General features: G+C 46.6%; 1 protein-coding gene across 7 annotated transcripts; it reads left to right on the top strand.

Moving 5' to 3' along the window:
• Positions 1-207: 207 nt before the first annotated feature.
• C1QTNF2 (C1q and TNF related 2) lies at positions 208-23,679 on the top strand. Of its 7 annotated transcripts, none has more exons than XM_049874249.1 (5): positions 216-294; positions 6,785-6,834; positions 15,709-15,806; positions 17,354-17,606; positions 22,744-23,679. In XM_049874249.1, exons 4-5 carry the CDS (start codon positions 17,363-17,365, stop codon positions 23,355-23,357), a joined length of 858 nt encoding a protein of 285 aa, XP_049730206.1. In that variant the 5' UTR covers positions 216-294; positions 6,785-6,834; positions 15,709-15,806; positions 17,354-17,362; the 3' UTR covers positions 23,358-23,679. The 7 variants fall into 7 exon arrangements, with proteins under 7 accessions (XP_049730210.1, XP_049730206.1, XP_049730209.1 ...); XM_049874252.1 differs by having other exon boundaries at positions 15,709-15,840; XM_049874251.1 differs by having other exon boundaries at positions 15,709-15,877.
• Positions 23,680-23,913: the final 234 nt, after the last annotated feature.

Below are 23,913 nucleotides of genomic sequence, written 5' to 3'. Positions count from 1 at the left end.
CACACACTGACACGTTTACACACAGAGAGATGCAGCGACACACCCAAATTGTCACAGAGGCTGGAAGCTTTTTCCAAACTGATGCCAAAGAGAGAGCGCCCCGGTCGCTGCTGCGCGCTCCGGGAGGCCCACGTGACCGTGAGGCAGGCGCTCCCGCCAATGACGGGATGGGAAAACTATGCCCGGGGCCCGCCTGGCCCGGCTGCTGCGGCGGCCGTGGGAGGCGGAGAGGCGGAGCGCGGCTGAGAGCTTCCTCGCTACGGACGCCCCTGGACTTGACCTGTGACGGCGAGGGTGAGTGTTCTGCGTGCTGCCCGCCGGGTCCGCACCTCCACCGCCCGCCGGCAGGAAAGCGAGGCGGGAGGAGGAGGATGCGCCGTGCTGGGGCGGGGGATAACGGCCAGCGTCGGGTTGGTGCTGGCAGGCAACCGCCTCCCCAATTCCTGACCCTCGACTTCTGCCTTATGAATTGTAACATTAACATTTATTGAATGCTTACTGGGTGCCCGGCTGTGCTCAGTGGTTTACCTGTTATGATAGAAACAGCTCTACCGTTTATTGAGCACCTTTGTGCCAGGATTTTATGTGCAGTGTTTCTTCTTCATGACAACTGGTTATCTCCACGCACAAAAGGGGAGCCAGGCTCAGGGGAGCCAGGCTCAGAGACGTTGAAAACTTCCCCGGTATTGCACAGCTAGTGACTGATGATGGTAAAGGGGCTTGAACCCTGGTAGATCTGAATCCAACACCTGAGCCAATAATCACAGCTAATGTTTACTGAGTACTAGTCACTGTGCCAGATCATTTGAGTACATTATTTTATTCTTCACAACATTCTTTAATTAAATACATTGTTGTTGTGTGTCCTCCAGTCAATTCTGACTCATAGGGACCCTATATGACAGAGTATAACTGACCCATAGGGCTTCCTAGGTTGTAATCTTTATGGAAGTGGGTAGCCAGGTCTTTTCTTCTGTGGACCCGATGGTCGGTTCGAACCTCTGACCTTTCGGTTAGCAGCCAAGCGCTTAACCACTGCACCACCAAGGCTCCAAAATACATTGTAGAGATGAGTAAACCAAGCTCAAAGAGGTAGTAAATAAGGAGTTGAAATTTGTACCCAACTCTTCACAACTCTCTTCATTATCCCTCAAACTACTTGTCACCACAACTTACCTTAATTTACTTTGTTCTAACTTCTTTAGCCCCACCGCTACTGCCCCATTCCAGGACCTTATCTCTCAGCTGAAGTATTGCTATAGCTCCTACCGCTGGTCCCTCCTCTAAAACCATCAGCGAGTTCTTCGCACAACCTTAGTGTAATCATCCTTGGCTCTTTAACCACAAAATTCTGCTGCTTGGAAGCTTCAGGTGTTCTCCTTGCTTAAAGGTGAGGTCTCCTCCTTACACTGGTCATCTCCCCCAGATACCGTGTTCATGCCACGCTGAACTAACAGCAATAGCAATGGCAGTGTCTTGGATATATCAACCCAAGGTGATGCTTAGTTAACTAACCGGTTGCTGTCCAGTCAGCTCCAACTCAGGGCAACCCCCTGTGTGTCAGGGTAGAGCTGTGCTTCCTTGGACTTTCAATGGCTGATTTTTCAGAAGTAGATTGCCAAGCCTTTCTTCCAAGGTGTCTCTGGGTGGACTCAAACCTCCAGCCTTTTGGTTAGCAGCCGTTTGTACCCCCCGGGGACTCTGATGCTCAGCATTGTTAAAAATCTGTCCTCTCATATCCTCCATTTCTGCCCACCCATCCACACCATCCTTCCCTAACATATTCTTTTATCTGGTAGTCATACCCATTTACTGCTACTTTATACCACCAACTCCTCAGGCTGTCCACACTGTTCAGAACATCTCTGCTGCCCTTCATTCAGACACATCCAACTCACCCCAGTTTGTTTCTTCCCGAATGCCTGACTCTCCCCATCTCCTAGCCATGGAGCTATCCTTGCCTGTCTTCCAATCCTTAAACCTTGGGGTTATCTTTTGTTTTAAATGTTATAAAAAATAACATATGTTCACCTTAAGAAATTCAGACAGTACAAAAAAGCGGAAATGAAAAGTAAAGCCTGTGGTTCCCAACCCCTTTATCAAGATTTCGTGTCCTTTCAGAAACATCCCACGCAACCGTACACATTTCTATTTATTTATGTCCATCTTTTTTTTAACTCAAAGAGAGTCATACGCTACATTCCATGCTGCCACTTGCTTTTTTCACTTAACCCTGTATCTTGGCCATCTTTCCATATCACACGTACACGTCTACTTTGCTCTTTATAATGGCATCATAGTGTGTAATTGTATGGGTGAATTAGGATGTCTTTCACAAGCCTGGGTTCATCTTTGAAACTACTCTGTCTCCATCAAATATTCAGCCAAGTTCCCTGAGAAGTTACTTTTCTCTCTGCAAATCAGGGCTTCAAACCGGCTCATTCCCTGCTCCTCCTTCTCTTATCGCGACCTTGCTGATTGGACTCAGATGACTGAATTGAATCTTCTTTTCTACACCCCAACCTCTGATGCTACCCAGAATGTTCATCGTGGGGTGACAGAGTTCCTCTGCACACACACAGCTTCCCCGACTCCTTCCTCCAGATTAAAGGCCTACAAACTCTGCTTTCCTCTGTGAGATGAACTCCTACATAAATGAGATCTCTGTAATCAAGTTCTATCCTAGGCTTCCTTTTGAAAGGAATTCTATGCCAAATCTTATTTCAAAGCGAATAATCTTCCCCCTGGATGTGTGTGCTCCAATTAGTGATGTAGTTATATAACACACACACACACACGCTCACACACACACACACACGCACACGGAGTGCTGCCCTGTTGGTGAAGGCAGTGTGTGCATGTCTGTGTCCTGTGTCCGTGCAGATGGGCCATGGTAGAGTGACTGAGCCAGGGCCCAAAGTCAGCAGGCCTGCTTTGACCTGGGAAAAACAATTTCAATTTTCTGAGCTCCATTTTCTCATCTGTTAAGTGGGGATGATAGTATCAGCCTCTTAGACCTGTGAGAAGAATTAAAGGAGATAATGGACATCAGAGCTTGAAAATAAGTACACACAACGTACATGGAAAGTCATTATTTTTTCCTCTAGATCAGGAGTTGCAAACTCAGATGCCATCACTGGTTGGACATGATACATAAATGAGTGAACGGGATGCAAGACGTGTGGGAGTGGTGAGGGCTGTGGATGCTGCAGTGTGCAGGCTCTGTCTCCGGGGCAGCTGTTGGTGCCCAATGGAAAGGTGAGCCCAGTACTGTCAGATCCTCCAGGATTTCAAGAAAAGCTGGAAATCTTCATTTTAATATAAAATCTCCGAAGTTTTACATTGGCAACAATTTCCAAAAAAACAAGAAAAACAAAAATGCAGTGCAGTCTGTAGTCTGCGCAAGGCCAATGACCAGCCAGCCGATCACCTCTTGCTAGATTTTAATTTCTTCAGTGGCAGGCAGTGTTCCGTAGCTTCTAAGTCCCCCTCAGTCAGAGGTCCTTGCAATTGCAGTCTTAGTAAGCAGCTGATCATCAGTTGACTGAATTAGAATTTCACAGCCTTGTTTAAAATAAGGCAACAAAACCAGTTGCCATCAAATTGATTTCTACTCATAGTGACCCCATGTGTGTCAGAATAGAACTGTACCCCATAGGGCTTTCTTGGCTGTGGCCTTTTGGAAGCAGATGTGATTCCTTGGAGACCAGTAAGGCCTTGGATTGACCCCAGAGAAGTCAAGGAAAACTTGCCTTTTCTCCCTCGTCCCTTCAAAGTTCAAAATTTGTTCCTTGCCCTTAGCTCCTGGGTCTTCAGGCGTCATCTGTTTTATGCATTCCAAGGGATCATTCCCATACCTTTCTCTCCTGCCTTCTTCGTGGTCCTGAATGCTTCTTGGGAAAACCTGTTATAAAAAGAAAGAAGGAGCAAGACTTGCTTTCCCTCCTGGTCACATAGGTGTGCCAGGCCGTACCCTCAGTATAACCAGACCGTGTGCCCTTGGAGAGCAGGGACCACATGTTTTCATCTCCAGTTCCCCGGGGTCTGGCTGAAAGGCAGCACTAGTAGGCAATACCATTTGTTAGGTATCCATGTGCCAAGCCCACTGGGCCTTCATAAAACCCTGTCCCTTGATGAGATAAGCGCTAGCCCGTGGCTTCATTTATCTGTGCATTGTGGAGCACCAACATGCCAGAGGTACAGGTCAGGTCAGCCCCTGCCCCCATGCTTCCCTCAGAAGGGGAACTCTACGGGGAGGAGCCAAGGTCAGGCTTCCCTCAGCCATTTACAGGTAAAGATATGTTTCATTCTGTATTCTTGTTAAACCTGTTACAGCCAGTTGTAGAAGCCAGGGCCCTCTTTTGGTAGCAACTGTCAGAAACACAACTAGAACTAGCTTAAGTAAAAATGGAGAATTTAGGGAATAGATATAGGGGCCTTCACCTGAAATGCCACAGGTGCTCATGGTGGTAGGCCAGGGCTGTTTTCCCTTAGTTCAGTGGCAGTTAGTAATAATGACAGTTTAAACAGGACCTAAATTTTGAATCATGTTTTGCTTTCAACAGCCATTATCTTGATTTTCAGAAGGACAAGAAATAATAAATAATAATAGCTAATGCTTTTATACCTCTTACATACGCCAGGCCTTTTTCTGAGAACTTAACATATATTAGTTCATTAAATCCTCATAAGCAACCTTCTAAGGTGGGTACTATTGTTATCCCCATTTTAGGGGGAGCGAGTAAGGAAGAAAGGATAAGTAACTTGTAAAAGGTCCCACAGCTCACTCTGGGATTTGAACTCAAGCAGCTATGCTTAGCACTGAGTTGTCTAATTTAGTAGCTAGCCCTGCACTCAGTGGTTAAGAGCACTGCTACTCGCCAAAAGGTCGGCAGTTTGAATCCACCAGCCGCTCATTGGAAACCCTATAGGGCAGTTCTAGTCTGTCCTACAGGGTCACTATGAGTCAGAATTGGCTCGATGGCAATGGGCTTTTTTGGTTTTTAGCCGGTTGGCTGTGGAGCATCTGAATGTGGCTGAGCAGTGCTGTATATGTAAAACGCCCAGTGGATTCCAAAGACTTAGGCTGAAAAAGGACCCTGGGTGGCTTAAATGGTTTGCACTCAACTATTAACCTAAAGGTTGGCGATTTCAACCCACCCAGTGGTTTCTTGGAAGAAAAGACCTGGCAATCTGCTTCCATTAAGATTACAGCCAGGAAAACTCTATGCAATAATTCTACTCTGGAACATGGAGCCACCATGAGTCACAATGACTCTATAGCAACTAACAACAACAGGATGAAAAAGGGAATGTGAACTATCTCCTGAGTCATTGTATTTTGATTCCACACTGAAAGGATGCTTTGGAGGTATTGATTAATTAATTTCACCTGTTTTTTCAGCTTTTTTAACGTGGCAAGTACCTGAAAAGACCCATTGCCATCGAGTCGATTCCTACTCATAGCAACCCTATAGGACAGAGTAGAACTGCCCCATAGAGCTCCCAAGGAGTGCCTGGCGGGTTCCAGCTGCCGACCCTTTGGTTAGCAACTGTGGCACTTAGCCACTACGCCACCAAGGTTTCCACGTGGCAGGTAGACGATTTAAAATTACAAATATGGCTCCCATCAGTCTCCTATTGGACAGCGCTGCTCTAGCCCACTCCCCCAGTGCTCTAGTCCGCCACTTCCCGCCATCCCGCAGAGACGTGAACGCCATCAGGCCTCCTTCCCTCCCCCTCACATCTCTCACAGCAGCCGCATTCTTCTCTGTCACTGCAGCCCATGTTCTCATGTTAGAAAATAGCGATCGGCAGGTCCCAACCTTAATTGCTTTGGCTGCAGCCACCCGCTGAGCCTGCCTCTTCTCCCCATTGTGCTGGGAGGCACCCCAGGCTCAGATGTGAAGCAGCTGGGGCCCAGAGTGGCTGGTTCCACCACCCACCACATTACACATATACCACGTTTTTTGGTTTCTAAGGGCTTGGGTGTGTATATCAGAAGATAAAGTTCGTTAGTTTTAATAAAGTGGCCACTGGGCTGGCTTCCTATGTGCTTTCAGAAGTGCCTGCTGAGGCAAACCCAGCGAGATCCTGGCTTCTGAGACCTTGTGAAGTCAGTTTGTCCTTGGGCCTCTTTTTTCTAGGCTGAGCCAGAAGCATCAGGGAGGAAAAAAAAAAGAGAGAGAAAGAGAGAAAGCAGCAGATAGTGTATTTTCTGGGCTTTCTGGCAAGTGAGCTTCATGGCTTTTCATTCTGCTAAGACTCTGGATGCTGGAGAGCTTCCAGGTGGGCATCAACTTGGAGATCCCAAGAAAGGGGACCATTTCGTGAGCACTGTGTGAGGAGCTGCAGCAGCCGCTCTCTCCTGCAGTCGGCTCTCTCAGCTTTCCAGAGAAGCGGGAGAGGGCTGTTTCCAATTTGCTTCCTGGAATTCAGGGAGGGCGTGGGGTGTTTTTATTATAGAATTCTCTCTCCCATCAAAGCGAATTTACAGCGAGCTTCGAGCGAGCTTGAGGGCAAGCAAGAACCACCGCAATCCAATCTCCGCCCATTTAACTCCAAACAGAAGAATTGCCCTGTTAGGTCAGCGTCAGGCTCCTTACCCGCTCCCATCAGGGACTGGCCTTCACTTGAAACTCTGGGGTGGTGGGGAACTCCTAGTGGGAGGCCTGGACTGTTTCCCCTTTGTTCAACTGCAGTTGGGGGCAATTAGAATTTTAAACATGGCTCTAACTTTTGTATCATGTTTTGTTTTCCTCTCTATTTCTTGTTTGACTCTCAGAACAACCCTGTGAGGCAGACAGGACGTGTGTTACTGTCTCCATTTTCCAGGTGAGGAAAGAAAGGTCCAGATAAAATGAAATGACTTGTCCACAGTCACGTGACCAGTGACTTACAAAATTAGGACTGGGACTCAGATTCTTCTGAATCCAAAACCAGCTACCTCACTGAGTTTCTCTCAGTAGCCAAGTGTGGCTTTGTCATTACACATTTATTGAAATCATTTTGATCCCCTTGGTATTTTCTAATTGTAAGAGTGACCGTTTTCTTTGAAAGCTGTTCAGCAACTATGTGTTGAACACCTACTATATTCCAGGCACTGTGGAGGGCTCAAGGGATACAATAGAGGGTATAACAGGGCCCTGCTTTCCTGGCACTTCCATTCCAGGGGGAAGAGACAGTTAAGAAACAAATCTATAATCACGAATTGAATTGTGCTTTGAAAGGAACAAACAGGGAGGTCTGAGAGAATAAACAGGAGCAGGGTGGGGTACATTGGATCACATGATCAGGGCAGGCCTCTCTGAGGAGATATTAGGCCTGGAACTTGAAGGATGAGGCAGGCAGCTGCCTGAAGGCTCCAGGGGAAAGGGTTTAGAATTAAGTTCTCTTCAATTGTTGAGCATTTATGGTGTCAAACACTGGGCTAGAAAATTTAAATGCATTATTACTCAATGCATTTAAACTCACTCAAACTCCATGAGTTAAGTATACTATTGCTCCCATTGGATAGTTGAGGAAACTGTAAATGGAAGATTTGCCCATGGCTCTCAACCACTGAGTTGACCACTACCCCTGCCTGTCAGTGTGGCATAACCTGATAACCAACAAGTCACATTTATTTGGGCATAATTTATATCTTCTAATCTCTGGGGAGGGGGGGACTGGGCAGCAGAGCTTCGTTGGTAGAATTGTTGCCTTCCGTGCAAGAGGCCAGTTTCTGTTCCCAGCCAATGCATCTCAAGCACAGCCACCACCTATCAGCTTTTCTCTGCAAGTAGAGGCTTGTATGTTGTTATGATGCTGAACAGGTTTCAGCACAGCTACCAATTAAGATAGACTAGGAAGAAAGGCTTGGCAATCTACTTCCAAAAATCCGTCAATGAAAACTCTGTGGATCACAACCCGCAACCAGTAATGGGGATGGCACAGGACCAGGCAGTATTCTGTTCCATTGTGCATGGGGTTACCATGAATCAGAGGCTAACTTGATGGCAGCTAACAGCAACAACAACAGTCTCCAAGGAGGGATTGTCCCAGGGCCCAGGCTTAGCGTCGGTGCAGTTTCCGCTGGCAGACCATGTCCAGGGAGATTCAGCGGGAGACGCATAGCTCCACATCTGGCTCTTCTCACAACATAGTCCGGGTACAGTGCCCTCAGGATAAGCCATAGGGGCAAAGAGGAGGAAGAATGCCTTTCCCCTGACACCAGAATTCAGGCTGTGTCACTTTAGCTCCTAGAGTTTTCCTAGAACATGTATATTTATGATTCATTAGGTTCTTAGCTGAGAGACGAGAGGTGCAGGGACTGGGCAAATTAAAACCAGACTTAAGGACTTCGTCCACGTTTAGCACCTCATGATTCCATTTCTGGGACCTAACTAGCTTTTTTTTCCTCAGCAGGAAGGCTATAATGAAGCCTTGCCTATTCTGCTCACACCCTTTTCACTCCCAAGAACAACAATTTAGAAACTAAAATGGTTAATCAAAAGATATGGGGGGTGGGGTGGGGATAGAGGGAACCAATGCTTGCTTTCTTTCTGACCAATTAAACGGGTATTTATTGAGCACCTACTATATGCAAGGTATTCTGCAAGGTCTCAGAGCTGAAAGATCCAGCCCGTCTGCTCAAGGAGATCAGAAGGGAAGGAGGTATTAGTTCTGGTTTGGGTTAGAAAGACTGAAGCAAGAGAACTTATTTGGACCCAAGTGTCTCGGTGCCTTTTTGGATTTAGGCCACTGGGTTATTTTTGCTGTAGATTTTTCTTGAGTCCAGAATCCTCAGTTATCAAAAGACATTCATCAACTAAGCAACTATTTCTTGAACACCTACTGTGTGCAAGGACGTAGAAGCCCTGGGAATATAACAGATGGCCAGCTGGAGTCCCTGTCCTCATGGGGCTTCTGTTTTAACAGGAGAGGCATAGGAGAGGCAATGGGACAGGGGACAGGTAAGCTGGCAGGTAAGGGAGTAACTGCAAGGTATAGTAAGGGCTGGGAAAGAAACAAATAGCTGGGGCAAAAAGGGAGAGCTGCCTGAGAGGGGATGTCAGGGAAGACCTCAGAGGAAGTGATGTTTAAGCTTTAACACAGCAGGGAAAGAGCCAGCATGCCGCCAGGGTGGAGCGAGGAAGATTGCAGGAAAGGGGTGGCGCTTGAGGCGGAGAGGAGCTTGACCTGAAGGAGCCCAGGCAGCTGGGCCATAAGAGCAGGGAGAGAGTGGGAGAAGCTGAGGTCGTGGCAGAGGCAGGGACTCTGGATGGTGCAGACGGCTAATGCCCTGGGCTGCCACCCTTTTGGTTGGAGGTTTCAAGTCCACCCAGAGGTGCCTCGGAAAAAAGGCCTGGTGATCTACTTCTGTTGAAAACCCTAGGGTTGCCATGAGTCAGTGTGGAATCAACAGCAACTGTTTTTCTTTTGCGGGGGGGCCGTATCAGGGGTTCCGATGTTTTCTAATTGCAGCCAGCAGCCATTGGAGGGTATTAGGAAGTGATGGGGCTGATTTATATTTTTAAGCAATTCCTCTGGCTGTTCGTGGAGATGACACTATGTGGGGTGGGGGAAAGAGAGTGAAGCAGGGGACCAGGAAGGAAGGCTGTCACAGGGTCCAAGTGAGGGATGCACTGATGGAGGTGGGGGAGAGCTTTGAGCTCCCTGAGCATTTGGTTCAGCCCCTGGGAATGCCCCCATTAACTCTCCAAAGGGCTTGTGGTGGAGAGTGAGGGCCCAGGAGTTTGGGTTCTGGTCCGCCCTCCCTAGGGCCTTGGCCAGCCGGGGGTGGTATGGGCCTCTGAAGTGGCAACATTGATTTACATCAAGTATCCTGAAGGAGAAAAAGTATCACTTTTTCATTTTCAAAGCCATATATATGTTAGTGTGTGTGTATAAACTGTAAAATAAATCCAAGATATCAAAGAAATTTCTCTATTGCTGTGTGTGGCTTTGGCATATGCTTCAAGTTCTCCTCTGCAATTTGGGATATTTAGCAGGAAAAAATCTAAGAAATGCTGACATAATGGAAAGCATTTGGACACTAGGGTCAGCCAAACCCAAGTTCAAATATAACTTCTGCCACTAAGTGCTTGTGTAAACATGGACAAATTACTTAACCTCTCTGAGCTTCAGTTTCCTCTTTCATCAAACAAGAAGAGATAGCAGGGGCAGGGGGCATGGTGTAGTGGATTAACGTAGGCTTCAGAGATGCTCCGACGTGGCTCAAATGTTGTTTGCATTGCTCATGGATTATTTGACTTTGGGTAAGTCCTTTATCTTCTTGGAGCCTCTGTTTCTTCGTCTGAAAAATGGGAGGACAATAAGCCTACCTCCTTCACAGGGTTTATTATAAACCTCAAATAAAATAATTCCAGTAAAGAGCTCCACACAGTGCTGGAACATTGTAGGTGTTCAATAAAGTCGATTTGCCTCTGCCTTAGTTTCAGAACAGAAGAGGTTGGAGTCCTCCCAGGTTTGTGATTTTAAACTTATTTTAAAAGGCCCTGGAAGAGTTAACCTGTCTAAATTCCTTTGAGTCTTGGCTCACCTCCAAGCACCCGCAAGATCCACTTGTCTCCCCACCATGGCATGGATGGTGGGGTGGAGGCCAGGCTCAGGAGGGTGGGGGCACAGGCAGGGAGCAGGGCTATTTGGAGCCTTGTTTTTTTTTTTTTTTTGGAGGTGCCCTAGAGGCAAAGAGACTCTCCCTCTAGGTTTGGAACCAAAACCTAGTCTCCCCGCCTTTATTTCCAAAATAGTTCCTGGCTGGAGCTGCTAGGGCTCCTCTGGGGCTGTGGGAACCTCCAGGCCCCAGCTTGGAGAAAACCCTTCCTCCCCGCATGTTTCAGAGCCCTCCTCATCCACTCAAGGCCCTGAGGCCTGCCCTGAGCCAGCTGTCACTGAAAGGGGTCCCCTCTGTCTAAAGGGGCTGGTGCAGGGCAGACATGGACCAGATAGCAAGCCCTCCTCCCTCTTTGGGGGCCTATGGAGCTGGGCGTGGAGGTCAGAAGACAGAGGGGAGAGGTAAATGGAAACAGATGGTTCCCCTCTCTCCCCCGCCTGCCCTGCCTGTCATCTAGCTATTCTCAGGATTCTTTTAAGCCTGGAGACTTGTTCCCACCCTCTTCCTTCCTCCTTTTCTCCTTAGTCCAAAATGTTTGCAGATTGAAACTTTCCAAACCATCTCCTAAACCTGGGAGAATTTGGAATCTGTTTTCTGGGGTCCAGGTGTGTTGCAGCAGCTCACAGGTAACCCCATCCCATTCTTGGAGACTCTCATCAAGTAGATATGGGAAGGAAATGGAGATTTATGATGCAATGGTTAAGTGCTCGGCTGCTAACTGAAAGGTCGGTGGTTCAAACCCACCAGCTGCTCCATGGGAGAAAGATGTGGCAGTCTGCTTCCGTAAAAATTAAAAAAACAAACTCACTGCCAGTCCAGTCAATTCCAACTCATAGCAACCCTGTAGGACAGAGTAGAACTGCCCCATAGAGTTTGCAAGGCTGTAATCTTTACTGAAAGAAACCCTATGGGGCAGTTCTACTCTGTCCTACAGGGTTGCTATGGTTTGGAATTGATTCAAATGCAGTGAGTTGTTTTTTCATTTTTTAATTTTTACACGGGCAGACTGCCACATCTTTTTCCCGTAGAGCAGCTAGTGGATTCTAACATCTGACCTTTCAGTTAGCAGCCAAGATTTTAACCACAATACCACCAGGGCTCATGCCGTAGAGATTGCAGCCTTGGAAACCCTGTGGGGCAGTTGTACTCTGTCATGTAGGGTCACTATGAGTTGGAATCAGCTCGATGGCACACCACCACCACCACAACAGGGAGTGTCTAGGTCACAGTTTTCCAACTGTACTTGTTATTTATGTAACACTTCTACCATGTTTACCATACCTGGCTACCACCTCTACTATTATTTATGCAACCCGTATTGAGCACATGTGACACCAGAGATATAATCGAACGCGACTTTTTAAAAAAATTTTTTTAAATTGGACTTTAGGTGAATGTTTACAGAGCAAACTAGTTTCTCATAAAACAATTAATACACATATTGTTTTGTGACATTGGTTGCCAACCCCCCAACATGTCAACACTCTCCCGTTCTCGACCTTGGATTCCCCATTACCAGCTTTCCTGTCCCCTCCTGTCTTCTTATCCTCGCCCCTGGGCTGGTGTGCCCATTTAGTCTCGTTTTGTTTTATGGGCCTGTCTAATCTTCGGCTGAAGGGTGAACCTCAGGAGTGACTTCATTACTGAGCTATAATGGTATCCAGGGGCCATACTCTCAGGGTTTCTCTAGTCTCTGTCAGGCCAGTAAGTCTGGGCTTTTTTTGTGAGTTACAGTTTTGTTCTACATTTTTCTCCAGCTCTGCCCGGGACCCTCTATTGTGATCCTTGTCAGAGCAGTTGGTGGTGGTAGCCGGGCACCATCTAGTTGTCCTGGAGTCAGTCTGGTAGAGGTTGTGGTAGTTGTGGTCCATTAGTCTTTTATAATCTCTCCTTTGTGTATTTGGTTTCTTCATTCTCCCTTCCTCCAGACAGGATCAGACCAGTGGGGAGTCTAAGATGGCCGCTGAGAAGCTTTTAAGACCCCAGATGCTACTCACCAAAGTAAAATGTAGAACATATTCTTTATGAACTATGTTATGACAGTTGAGCTAGATGTTCCCCAAGACCGTGATCCCCACAGCCCTCAGCCCAGTAATTTTGTCCCTGAGGGAGTTTGGATGTGTCTTTGGAGCTTCCATGACCTTCCCTTGGGCAAGTTATGCTGGCTTCCCCAGTATTGTGTAATGTCTTACCCTTCACCAAAGTTACCACTCATCTATTTAGTGTTTTTCCCTCCCACTCCTCCCCTCCCTCATAACTATCAAAGATTGTTTCTTTTTGTGTATAAATCTTTTCATGAATTTTTATAGTAGTGGTCTCATGCAATATTTGTCCTTTTGTGATTGACTTATTTCACTCAGCGTAATGCCCTCCAGATTCATCCGTATTGTGAGAAGTTTTGCAGATTCATCATTGTTCTTTATGGGTGCATAGTATTCCATTGTGTGTATGTACTATAGTTTGTTTATCCATTTATCCGTTGATGAGCATCTAAGTTGTTTCCAACTTTTTGCTATTGTGAACAATGCTGCAGTGAACATGGGTACGCATATGTCTATTCATGTGAATACTCTTATTTCTCTAGGATATATTCCCGGGAGTGCAACTTTATTTTTGCCTCCTCCTTGCCCTTTACAATTTAGTCAATGAGGTTGGCTCCCAGGAACCAGGAAAAATTCTTTGGGTACAGTCATTCTTCACCCCATAGGCCCTCTGACTTGTGGCAATGCATAGATTCCTTTAGCTGGCAAGTCCAGGCCTCCCTCTTGGCATCTGCCTTTCTGGCACCCACCGTGCATAGTTATCACTATTAGGGTCCTTCACTTCTGGCAGGATTCCACTGGCCCAGGCTGACTTGTACTGCAGGATGTCTCATACCTTAGATCCACTATGGAGGGCAAGAAGGTAGTCCCCTCCCCAAGTAGCACCAGTAAGCTGCCTTTCTTTCCCCTTCCGTCCAGGCAGCAAGCCACCCCCCCACCCTCTAGCTGTCCCAAGCAGGCTGAGACATGTCCATTCTCCCATCACCCTCCCAAAGACATGGGCCACATTTTAAAATACTTACTCTGATGCGATTGCCAAGTCTTTGTGATCTGAGAATAGGCTCTCGAGCTTTTCTTTTCAAAACTCTACACTTTGACCTGACAATCAGTTTGGCAGGATGAGGGCAGCATATCAGGTGTCTTGGTGCCAGGTGGAAATTCCTATTTTAACCCCACCAGGAGTCCCTGGATATTGCAAACACTTAAGCTCTTGACTACAACAAAAAGGTCGGTGGTCGAACCCACCCAGAGGTGCCTGGGAATAAAGGCCTGATGATCTGCTTCCAAAAGGTCACAGCCTCGAAAACTCTGTGGAGCACACATGGGGTCGCCATGAGCTGAAGTCGACTTGACGACAACTGGTCTGGCTTTACTGGTTTGACATTCACCCATTAAGTAAGCTAACTTCTACCTGTGGCCAGTCTTTTCTTTAAATAGTGTCACGGGACTTCCTTGCACCGTAGTACAGGTGCTGCTCCAGGCGCCTGACTCTGTGTGCTTGTCTGGGGGTTTTCAAGGACTCTGTGTATATTTGTGGGAGCCTGCCTAAGATTCTTTAAGAACAAGTTTAAAGAACAGGTGCATGAAATGAGGAGTGAAAAAAAATATGGAAGAATAGCTAATATTAGAGCAGAAAAAAAAAAAAGAACAGATGCACACAGTTACAAATGAGGCTGCTCTTTGTTAAAACCCATTGCCATCAAATCAATTCCAACTAATAGCAACCCTACAGGACAGAGTAGAACTGCCCTGTAGGGCTTCCAAGGAGTACCTGGTAGATTCGAACTGCGAGCCTTTTGGTAAGCAGCCAAACACGTAGCCACTGCGCCACACGGGCTTCCTTTTTGTTAAAAAGGTATATTAAAAAGGGGTATAGAGATGTTAAACTATCACCAGACTGAGACATTTTTCTTGACTTAATCAGGATTGAGGAAATTGAAAAGAAAATAATTTTGTTACTCTAGGGTGTTTTTGTGTGCCAGCCAGTGGATTCTGACTCACAGGACAAAGAAGAACTGCCCCATGGGGTTTTCTAGGATGTAATCTTTACGAGAGCAGATTGCCACATCTTCTTCCTGAGGAGCTCCCTGAGATGCTGCTGGTGGGTTCAAACCACCAACCTTTTGGTTAGCAACTTAACCACTGTGTCACCAGGGCTCCTTCTAATAGGGTGTAATGTTATTTAAAGCAGGATCTGATACTTCCCAAATCATCTCTACCACCAGTGGCACCTCTTTGATACTTATCTAGAGAAATCTCCTGGGGTCCAGAGAGGGAAAGTGACATGCCCGAAGTCACAGAGCTGGTAAGCATCAGAGCTAGAACTGGCATAACCCCTGAGTAGCTGGGTAGTACAGTGCTGTGGACTCCCTCCTCTCCTTAGCAAGAGAAACCTGGTATCCTGTCCTCTTCATCTGTTTCCAGAGTAAGATTCTGGAGGGTCCTGGAGGAGAGGTCAAGTCAACCTGCTTCCAGGGCAGCAGCCAGAGGTAGCCCAGAGGGCTGGACAGGCCCCATGGCCAGTGGGCAAAGCGGGTTCTAAAGGGTAGGGAAGTTGGGGACCCAGGTGGGAAATGTGAGCTCCCAGGGCTGAGACCTAAGCATGTTCCCACCTCGCTGACGCACCACAGCTGCCAGGGAGCCCCCAATGCTGGAAAGCTCTTATTGGTCGCCAAAGGCTGGTGGGAACAGTGAAGGCTTCATATCTGCAAAGAGAGGGCAGATGGGAATCTGAAAGCCTCAGCATCAGAGTGGAAGGAACCTTGGAGACAATCTAGTCAAGTGGTTCTAGTGGGGTCCCTGGACCACCATCAACACCATCTCCTAGAAACTTGTTAAAAATGCAGGTTGAGTCCCCACCCCTGCTCTTCTGAATCAGAAACCCTAGGAGTGGGACCCAGCAATCTGTGGTTTAATGAGCCCTCCAGGTGAGTCGATGCACACTCAGGCATGAGAACCACTGATCTATTCCAAGAAGTCCCTGGCTGGTGCAAATGATTAAGTGATTGGCTACTAGCCAAAAGGTTGATGGTTTGAATCCACACACAGGTGCCTTGGAAGAAAGACCTGGCAATCTGCTTCTGAAAGATCACAGCCATTGGAAGCCCTGTGGAGCACAGTTCTACTCTGACACGTGTGGAGTCACCGTGAGTTGGAATTGACCCTGCGGCAACTGGTTTGGTTTGTTTTGGATCTAGCCCAACCCTTCATTGTTCAGGTAGGGAGGAGACTGAGGCCCAGAGAGGGAAGTGGACTTTCCTAAGGTCACATGCAAGTTATCACTTATAAGCTCATCTCAACAGCAAGCAGTCACTTTTGGGGGGGGGGGGTGGGAGGGTGCCAAATTACTTTATTTGAAGGAATGCTACAAATGAAAGAGCTTAAGTGGGTGTTTTGGGATAATTTGTAGAAAAGGTAAATGTAAACCCAATACGCGTGTGCTGTCTTGGTGACCACAGAAGTCACCCCTGTGGCTGTGGGGCAGCCAGGCTAAAAGCTTAGCTCTTTCCGTCACTGTTTCCCAGGGTGTGCTTGTCAAAGATATACTCTGCCACGCCAGATTCCGGGGCTCCTATCTTGTGCAAGTGGGTTACATAGTCACTGAATTCTTTGATGGATTTCACCCGCTCATTTAGGTAATCAATGAGTTTCAATGAAGTCACACAAATGGAGGTCATTCTTGTCAGTGTCCAGTTTGTGCAGTTCCAGTAGTGACTAATTCACACTTATTTCCAAGTGTAGCGCACACACCATTATGTTCAGCCCGGTCTCCCAATCATCATGGTCTGGTTTCTCAATATCCTAAAGGAAAGCTCGGCCGCCTTGTTGGTTCTGCACAGTGATGGACTGAGAGGAGACCATCTCTGAGAGCATGATACTCTCATCTCTGGTGTGAGCGTGCTGTTAACTGCCCCAGCCTTAAGAACACAGTGTAGCCTGGGCCAGGAGCGCACAGTCCCTGGGTCTGGACTGCCTCGTTCCAATCCCAGCCCTGCCCACTGCAAGTTACACGACATGAGCCAGTTGCTCAACTTCCCTGAGCCTCTGTTTCCCACCTGTGCCTATGCCATAAGGCTGTTGTGAGGATTAAGTAATGTATGGAAGCTCTTCGCCTGTGCCTGGTGCCAGGAAGCGCTTGGAAGAGGATCTGTTAGGGCTGCCGGTGTTGCTCAGGTAACGATGCACCCTCACTAAGTCACTGCATCCGCACCTTCCTCACTCTCCAGCGTGCCTCTCTGAGTCCTCTGTGAGAAGCGGCCCCATGCACGTCATCCCCTGCAATGTGAAGTATTTCTGTCCTTGTAACTTTCTATTTGTGCTGCATATTTGAGTGAAAACATGGCTCATTTCTCTCCATCGCCAGCTCCTCCCACTCAGCAGTCACTGGGCTGTAGGTCCTGCACTGTTTCAGCCGCTCCAGAAGATGATTGCCCCTATCCCCAAGGCCATTCCAAAGTATATACTGGGTACCAGTCAAGCCTATAATGCAACTTAGCTCATCCAAATGTGTCCACAAAATATGATGGCATTCGGTCCAGCTATTTGTATGTGATGCAGGAAAGAGCAAGAGACAAGACTATAATTGAGTTTATCCTGGCTACCTCCTCCTCTGCCCCTGGATCCCCCTCTGACTGACTACCAGCTCAGCTCAGTAGCTGGCTTCACCTGCTCACAGCTCTCTTACCTCCCACAGGTGGCCACCATGATCTCCTGGGTGCTCTTGGCCTGTGCCCTCCCCTGTGCTACTGACCCACTGCTTGGTGCCTTCGCCCGCAGGGACATCAAGAAGGGCCCCCCTCAACTCATCTGCAGCATGCCTGGCCCTCAAGGCCCACCCGGTCCCCCAGGAGCCCCAGGGCCCTCAGGAATGGTGGGCAGAATGGGCTTTCCTGGCAAAGATGGCCAAGATGGCCAGGATGGGGACCGGGGGGACAATGGAGAGGAAGGTAAGAGGTTCAGTGCCTACCCCTCTTTTGCCCACCTGGGGTTGACAGCATCTGGCACAGATGGGATTTATGAAGTTATTAAAACTAGTAGGAATCCCATTTGATTATAAACCAAATTAAGGTCCTTTTATAAACAGATCAGTGCATTCTCCGAAAGGGACAGTGGGTATAAAATCCCATGTTCCTGCCCACCTATACCATTTGCTGGGTGACTTTGGGGAAGACTCCAGAAATATTATTAAGAGCTCTTTTGGTTGCATGTGACAGAAACCCAGTTTATAGCCGCAAATGAAATTTATTGTCTCATGTACCTGGGAAGTTCAAAGGCCAAACTTCAGGAATGGCTGGGCCCAAGAGCTCAAATATCATTGTTGAGGCCCTGCTTCTCTGTGTTGGTTTTGTTCTCACAAAGGCTGGAAGCTCTGAAATGGCTAAGGGTGGGCTCAAGCCTGTATCCTCACAGCTCGATCCACATAGCAAATCTCAGGAAGATTGATCCTTCTTGGATTGATCATGTTTAGAGGTCCCTGGGTGGTGAGAATGGTTTGTGCTCCACTACTAACCTAAAGGTTGGCAGTTTTAACCCACCCAGCAGCTTTGCAGAAGAAAGGCCTGGCAATCTGCTTCTCTAAAGATTGCGGCCAAGAAAACCCCATGGAGCAGTTCTACTCTGTAACATGTGGGGTTGCCATGAGTCAGAATCGACTTGACAGCAGTGCGTTTGTTGGTATTTTGGGGTCATGTGTGCCTTCCTGGACCAATCCCTTTGACCATGGAGATGAGGTTCCATAATTTGCCAGGGGCCATGTGCTCACTCCTAGTGATGTGTGAGTAGGTGGCAAGGGGTGTAGGTCACTGTGACTGACAGCCTCAGTGGGACCCCATGAAGTAGTGAAGGGTGGTCCATCAAAGGAGGGGATGCAGGCAGGCAGATAGCAGACAGATTGGGTGCTCCTGCAGGCCAGTGCAGCTTTGACATTCCTTATATTTCTGAACTCTCATCCCAGCTACCAAGCACTTTTCAGTGCCAGCAGCATCCCTAATTGTACATTTTAAGCAGTGGGAAAATTATAATAACTTATCTGTATGACATTTTAATGTTGACAAGGTATTTTCGAGCACATTGCTTATCTGTCAGTACCATCCTGTGAAGGAGGTACTATTAATATTCCCTTATTACAGATGAAGAAACTGAGAGTCAGTGATTAAGTTGGAGATGGAAAGCAGTAGGAAAATTATAATAACTTATTATAATCTCTAATAACATATATATATAAGTTATTATGGCTATAGTAACTTATTTGTATGACATTTTAATATTGACAAGGTATTTTCAAACACATTGCTTATCTGCCAATACCATCCTGTGAAGGAGGTATTATTAATATCCCCTTATTACAGATGAAGAAACTGAGAGTCAGTGATTAAGTTGGAGATGGCGTGCCATAGCTTCAAGAACTTGAGCTTTGCTTATGAGTGGCCATCTAAGATGCTCCACTGATCCCACCCTGTCTGGAGCAAAGGAGAATGAAAAAAATCAAAGACACAAGGGAAAGATTAGTCCAAAGGACAAATAGACTACCACAGCCTCCACCAGACTGAGTCCAGTACAACTAGATGTGCCCAGCTACCACCACCAAATGCTATGACAGAGATCACAGTAGAGGGTCCCAGACAGAGCTGGAGAAAAATGTAAAACAAAATCCAAACTCAAAAAAAAAGACCAGGCTTACTGGTCTGACAGAGCCTGAAGAAACCCCAAGAGTATGGCGCCCAGACATCCTTTTAACTCAGTACTGAAGTCACTCCTGAGGTTCACCCTTCAACCAAAGATTAGACAGGCCCATAAAACAAACAATAATACATATAGCTCCACCGTGTATACGAGACTAAATGGGCACACCAGCACAGGGGCAAGGATGAAAAGGCAGGAGGGAACAGGAAAGCTGGACTAATGGAAATGGGGAACCCAAGGTCAAGAAGAGGAGAGTGTTGACACATCACAGGGTGTACAGCCAGTGTCACAAAACAATATGTGTATTGTTTAATGAGAAACTCATTTGCTCTGTAAACCTTCATCTAAAGCACAATTAAAAAAAAAAAAAAAAACTTGAGCTTTGGAAACAAACCTGTCCCATTCCCCTGACCACAGTGTTAGATTCAGGGCATGTGCTCCCAAGCAGGGCCAACTAGTTTTCCCTGTGATTTGCCATATGGATCCTTGGGGAGAGAAAGTATCTCTGTTGTTAACTTTTTTCCCTTTGATTGAGCGCCATGAGGTTTTAGGCTTGGGGCTGCTATTGGCCATTTTTCCTGCCATACATTGAGTCTCTGGTGAGAATTAAGCCAACCTCTATACAAATATAGTCAACAGGCCTTTGATAAAAGAGCAAAGGCAATTCTACAGAGAAAGAATAGCCTTTTCAACACATGGCACTAGAATAACTGGACATCCATATGCAAAAATATAAATCTAGACACACAGCTTGCATCCTTCAAAAAAAAAAAAATGGATCATAGACCTAAAAGTGAGACACGAACCTATACAACTTCTAGAAGATAACATGAGAAAATCTAGGCGGCCTTGGGTCTGGCAATGACATTTTAGATACATCAAAAGCACGATTCATAAAAGAAAAAAAGTTGTACTTAATTGAAATTAAAAATGTCTGCTCTGCAAAAGGCACTGTTAAGAGAATGAAAAAACAAGCCACAGACTGGGTGAAAATATTTGCAAAACACGTATCTGATAAAGCACTTGTTTCCAGGATATACAAAAAGCTCTTAAAACTCAACAATAAGAATTAAGCAGACACACCAAGGAAGGCAGTGCTGAGAGAGGGAGACAGTTCTGCTGTGTGTAACCCAGAAAAAGCTGGGCCGCTCGGGGGCCAGTCACAGTACATCATAATGTGCAAACCATCACCAACACACACACACAGACACACAGACACACACGCACACATACATTTATCTCTAGGAAGGCCTTGAAAAGAGCTTTCCCTGAATTTTCCCAAAAAGGAATCAGAAAAGAAGCACATCATGTAACACACGGCAGAACTTTCTGATACTTTTCTTTATTTAACTGCCGCCAAAAAGCTCCACTCCACCATGATTCTGTCTTTACTCCTCCTGCTCCTCTTCTCCTGCCTTTTGTTTATTTTCATTTTTTCAAGGGAAAGCTTTATCATCTTTCTTAGTTTTATTCTTTTTCCCATTCTTTTTATTTAATTATACAAGTAATGCACAAATACATCCTCACTATAATACATTCAAACAATACAAAGAAGCAAAATTATTTACTTATGCCTTCCCATTCTCCTCTCACCTTCCAGAGGTAACCACTATTAATTGGCTAAATGTGTATCCTCCCTGGCCTTTTTCTATGTGTTTACAGATGTATATAGCAATGCAGGCATTACCAGGCACTTAATGCAAGCAATCTGTTCCTGAAAATTAGATGTTAAGAGAGAAAATGCTAATTGGGAATCTATTTCCCAGTTGTTTTAAATGGAGAAAAGTAAAACACAATACATGTTCATCTCGAACCCTAAAACACAATAAATGCCTGCATATTCACCGTATTAGGATGTAAAATGCCTAAAACATTACTTCCTGTGTGGTTGTTAACACACAGTTGCCTCAAGTACAGTGGTGCTGGGATGCTATGTAGCATCAGCAGGCTACAAGAAGCAGACCCCTCAACTGGCATTCGGCAGGCTTCTCAAAACATCTGCTCCCGGTTCTGCCGTGTGTCAATTGCGTTTGGATATAACTCATACCTTTCCCCATACATCTTGTGTTTAAAATGATGTATTGAGTTTGGAGAACATAAATATGAAATTTTCCTGTGTAATTATTGGCCCAAAATGTTGTATTGAAAGAAATGTACAATTTATAATTTTCTAGGGCTGCTGTAACAAAGTACCACAAATGAGTGGCTTATAAGAACAGAAATTTATTGTATCACAGTTCTGGAGAGTAGGAGTTTGAAATCAGGGCACGGCCATGTTGATTCCTTCCAAGGGCTCTGAGGGAGAGAATCTGTTTCATGCATCTCTGCTAGCCACTGGTGATGGCCAGCAATCCTTGGCTTGTAGTCACACTCTCATCTCTGCCTCCATCTTTACGTGCTGTCTTTCCTCTGTGTGTCTCTTCTCTTTTAAAAGGACATCACTCATATTGGATTAGGACTCAGCCTACTGCAGCGTGGCCTAATGTTAACTGATAACATCTTTAGAGATCCTCTTTCCGAACAAGGTCCCATTCACAGGTACCAAGGTTAGGTCTTCAGCATATCCTTTTTGAGGACACAATTCAGTTCATAAGAGTGGGTATTAAAAACCAAGAGGTGGTCTGTAGGAAGCATTATTGGGGGGAATGTTCTACAGGATATGCCAACTAGCATTTAGCAAGTATTTACTATGGACCAGGCACTCTTCTATGCACTTAAATGGGTATAGAAATATAATATGGAGCTTTGTGGTTTCCTTTTAATACAAAGAATTTTTCTACCTGCTTTTTCCTCTTGCCAGTATATTTTAGAGAAGGTTTCATGTAGTACCCGTAGATCTTTTTTTAATTACCGCATAGAATTCCACTACATAGATAGACCATGATTTTTTAGTCATTTCTCTCGGGACGGGCATTTAGTTGTTCCTGGTTTTTGCTAGTATAAGCAATGCTGCAATAAAACCCTTGACATGTAGACAGGGATCTTGTGCACTAGGCAGAGATTTCACTAAGATCAATGGTTTGAAGTCAGGAGGCCCCCTTCCAATTCTCTTCTTAGCCCATCACCAGGTAACCCAGTGAAGGATGGATCTGGTGGACAAGCCAGCCTCCCCCTTAGAAGGCAAGAAAAGGACAGGCCATGGCATATCATAAGTTATTGTTTTTGCTTCAGTCCACAGTGATTCTGGAAAGTAAGTATTTCCATTCCCACTTTCCAGATAAGACTTGGGGAAGTGCCCTGGTTACACTATCAGAATTTGAACCCATATCTATGTGATTCCAAAGCCTTCCTGTTCTTTCTGTTATCCAAGGGCTCCTGCTCCAAGGATGGAAAGCCAAGGCCTGCAGCCTCTGCCTAGGCCTCTGAGAGCTCCTCCATAACACCAGCTGCTCTGTCTTCCAGGTGCACCTGGCCGGGCAGGTAACCGGGGAAAGCCAGGACCAAAGGGCAAAGCCGGGGCCATTGGGCGGGCTGGCCCTCGCGGCCCCAAGGGGGTCAGTGGTGCCCCAGGAAAGAATGGCACACCAGGCAAGAAGGGGCCCAAGGGCAAGAAGGGGGACCCAGGCCTCCCGGGCCCCTGCAGCTGTGGCAGTGCCCGCGCCAAGTCAGCCTTCTCGGTGGCAGTGACCAAGAGCTACCCACGGGAGCGACTGCCCATCAAATTTGACAAGATCCTGATGAATGAAGGTGGCCACTACAATGCGTCCAGCGGCAAGTTCGTCTGTGGTGTGCCAGGGATCTACTACTTCACCTACGACATCACACTGGCCAACAAGCACCTGGCCATCGGCCTGGTGCACAATGGCCAGTACCGCATCCGGACCTTCGACGCCAACACAGGCAACCATGATGTGGCCTCAGGCTCCACCATCCTGGCTCTCAAACAGGGTGACGAGGTCTGGCTGCAGATCTTCTACTCGGAGCAGAACGGGCTCTTCTATGACCCTTACTGGACCGACAGCCTCTTCACAGGCTTCCTCATCTACGCCGACCAGGACGACCCCAATGAGGTGTAGATTGGACTGGAGTTGTGCACCCTCAAGGAGGGAACAAGCTTCTGGACTTGTGGTTGCAGAGCAAGACCCCCAAACAGACTCCTGAGGGTTGGGAGTCGGGAGCTTCTAGCTTCAGGCTGACCTCTTCTGTCTCTTTATCCCTCCATCATTAAATCCAAGCTTTTACATTCATCCATCCATCTATCCATTCACTGCCCTCATGGGGCTTACATTCTAGTGGGGGAGACAGTTAACAGGTAAAGAAACAAATAATGTAGTTACAGATTGTAGGAAGTGTAAGGATGGAAATAAACATAATACCACAGTTGAAAGTAATAGGAATGACGGGACAGGGAAGAGGTTGAAACTTTTTTTAGATTTACTTACATACATACAGTGAAGTCTACACATCTTCAGTAGACAGGTCAGTGTATTTTTACATACCTACATGCGTTGTACCCTCCATACAGATCAAGATTCAGAATATTTCCAGCCCCCTGCCCAGAAGGGTCTCCTAAGTCCCCTCCTGGTCAGTATCAGGAAGACATGAAGCATGAGACGGAGCCTACAGAGGTCT

Source organism: Elephas maximus, chromosome 2, assembly GCF_024166365.1.
Source record: "Elephas maximus indicus isolate mEleMax1 chromosome 2, mEleMax1 primary haplotype, whole genome shotgun sequence".
Lineage (NCBI taxonomy): Eukaryota > Metazoa > Chordata > Mammalia > Proboscidea > Elephantidae > Elephas > Elephas maximus.
The sequence above is the reverse complement of the archived record's forward strand: the minus strand, read 5'-3'. Positions and strand labels throughout refer to the sequence as shown.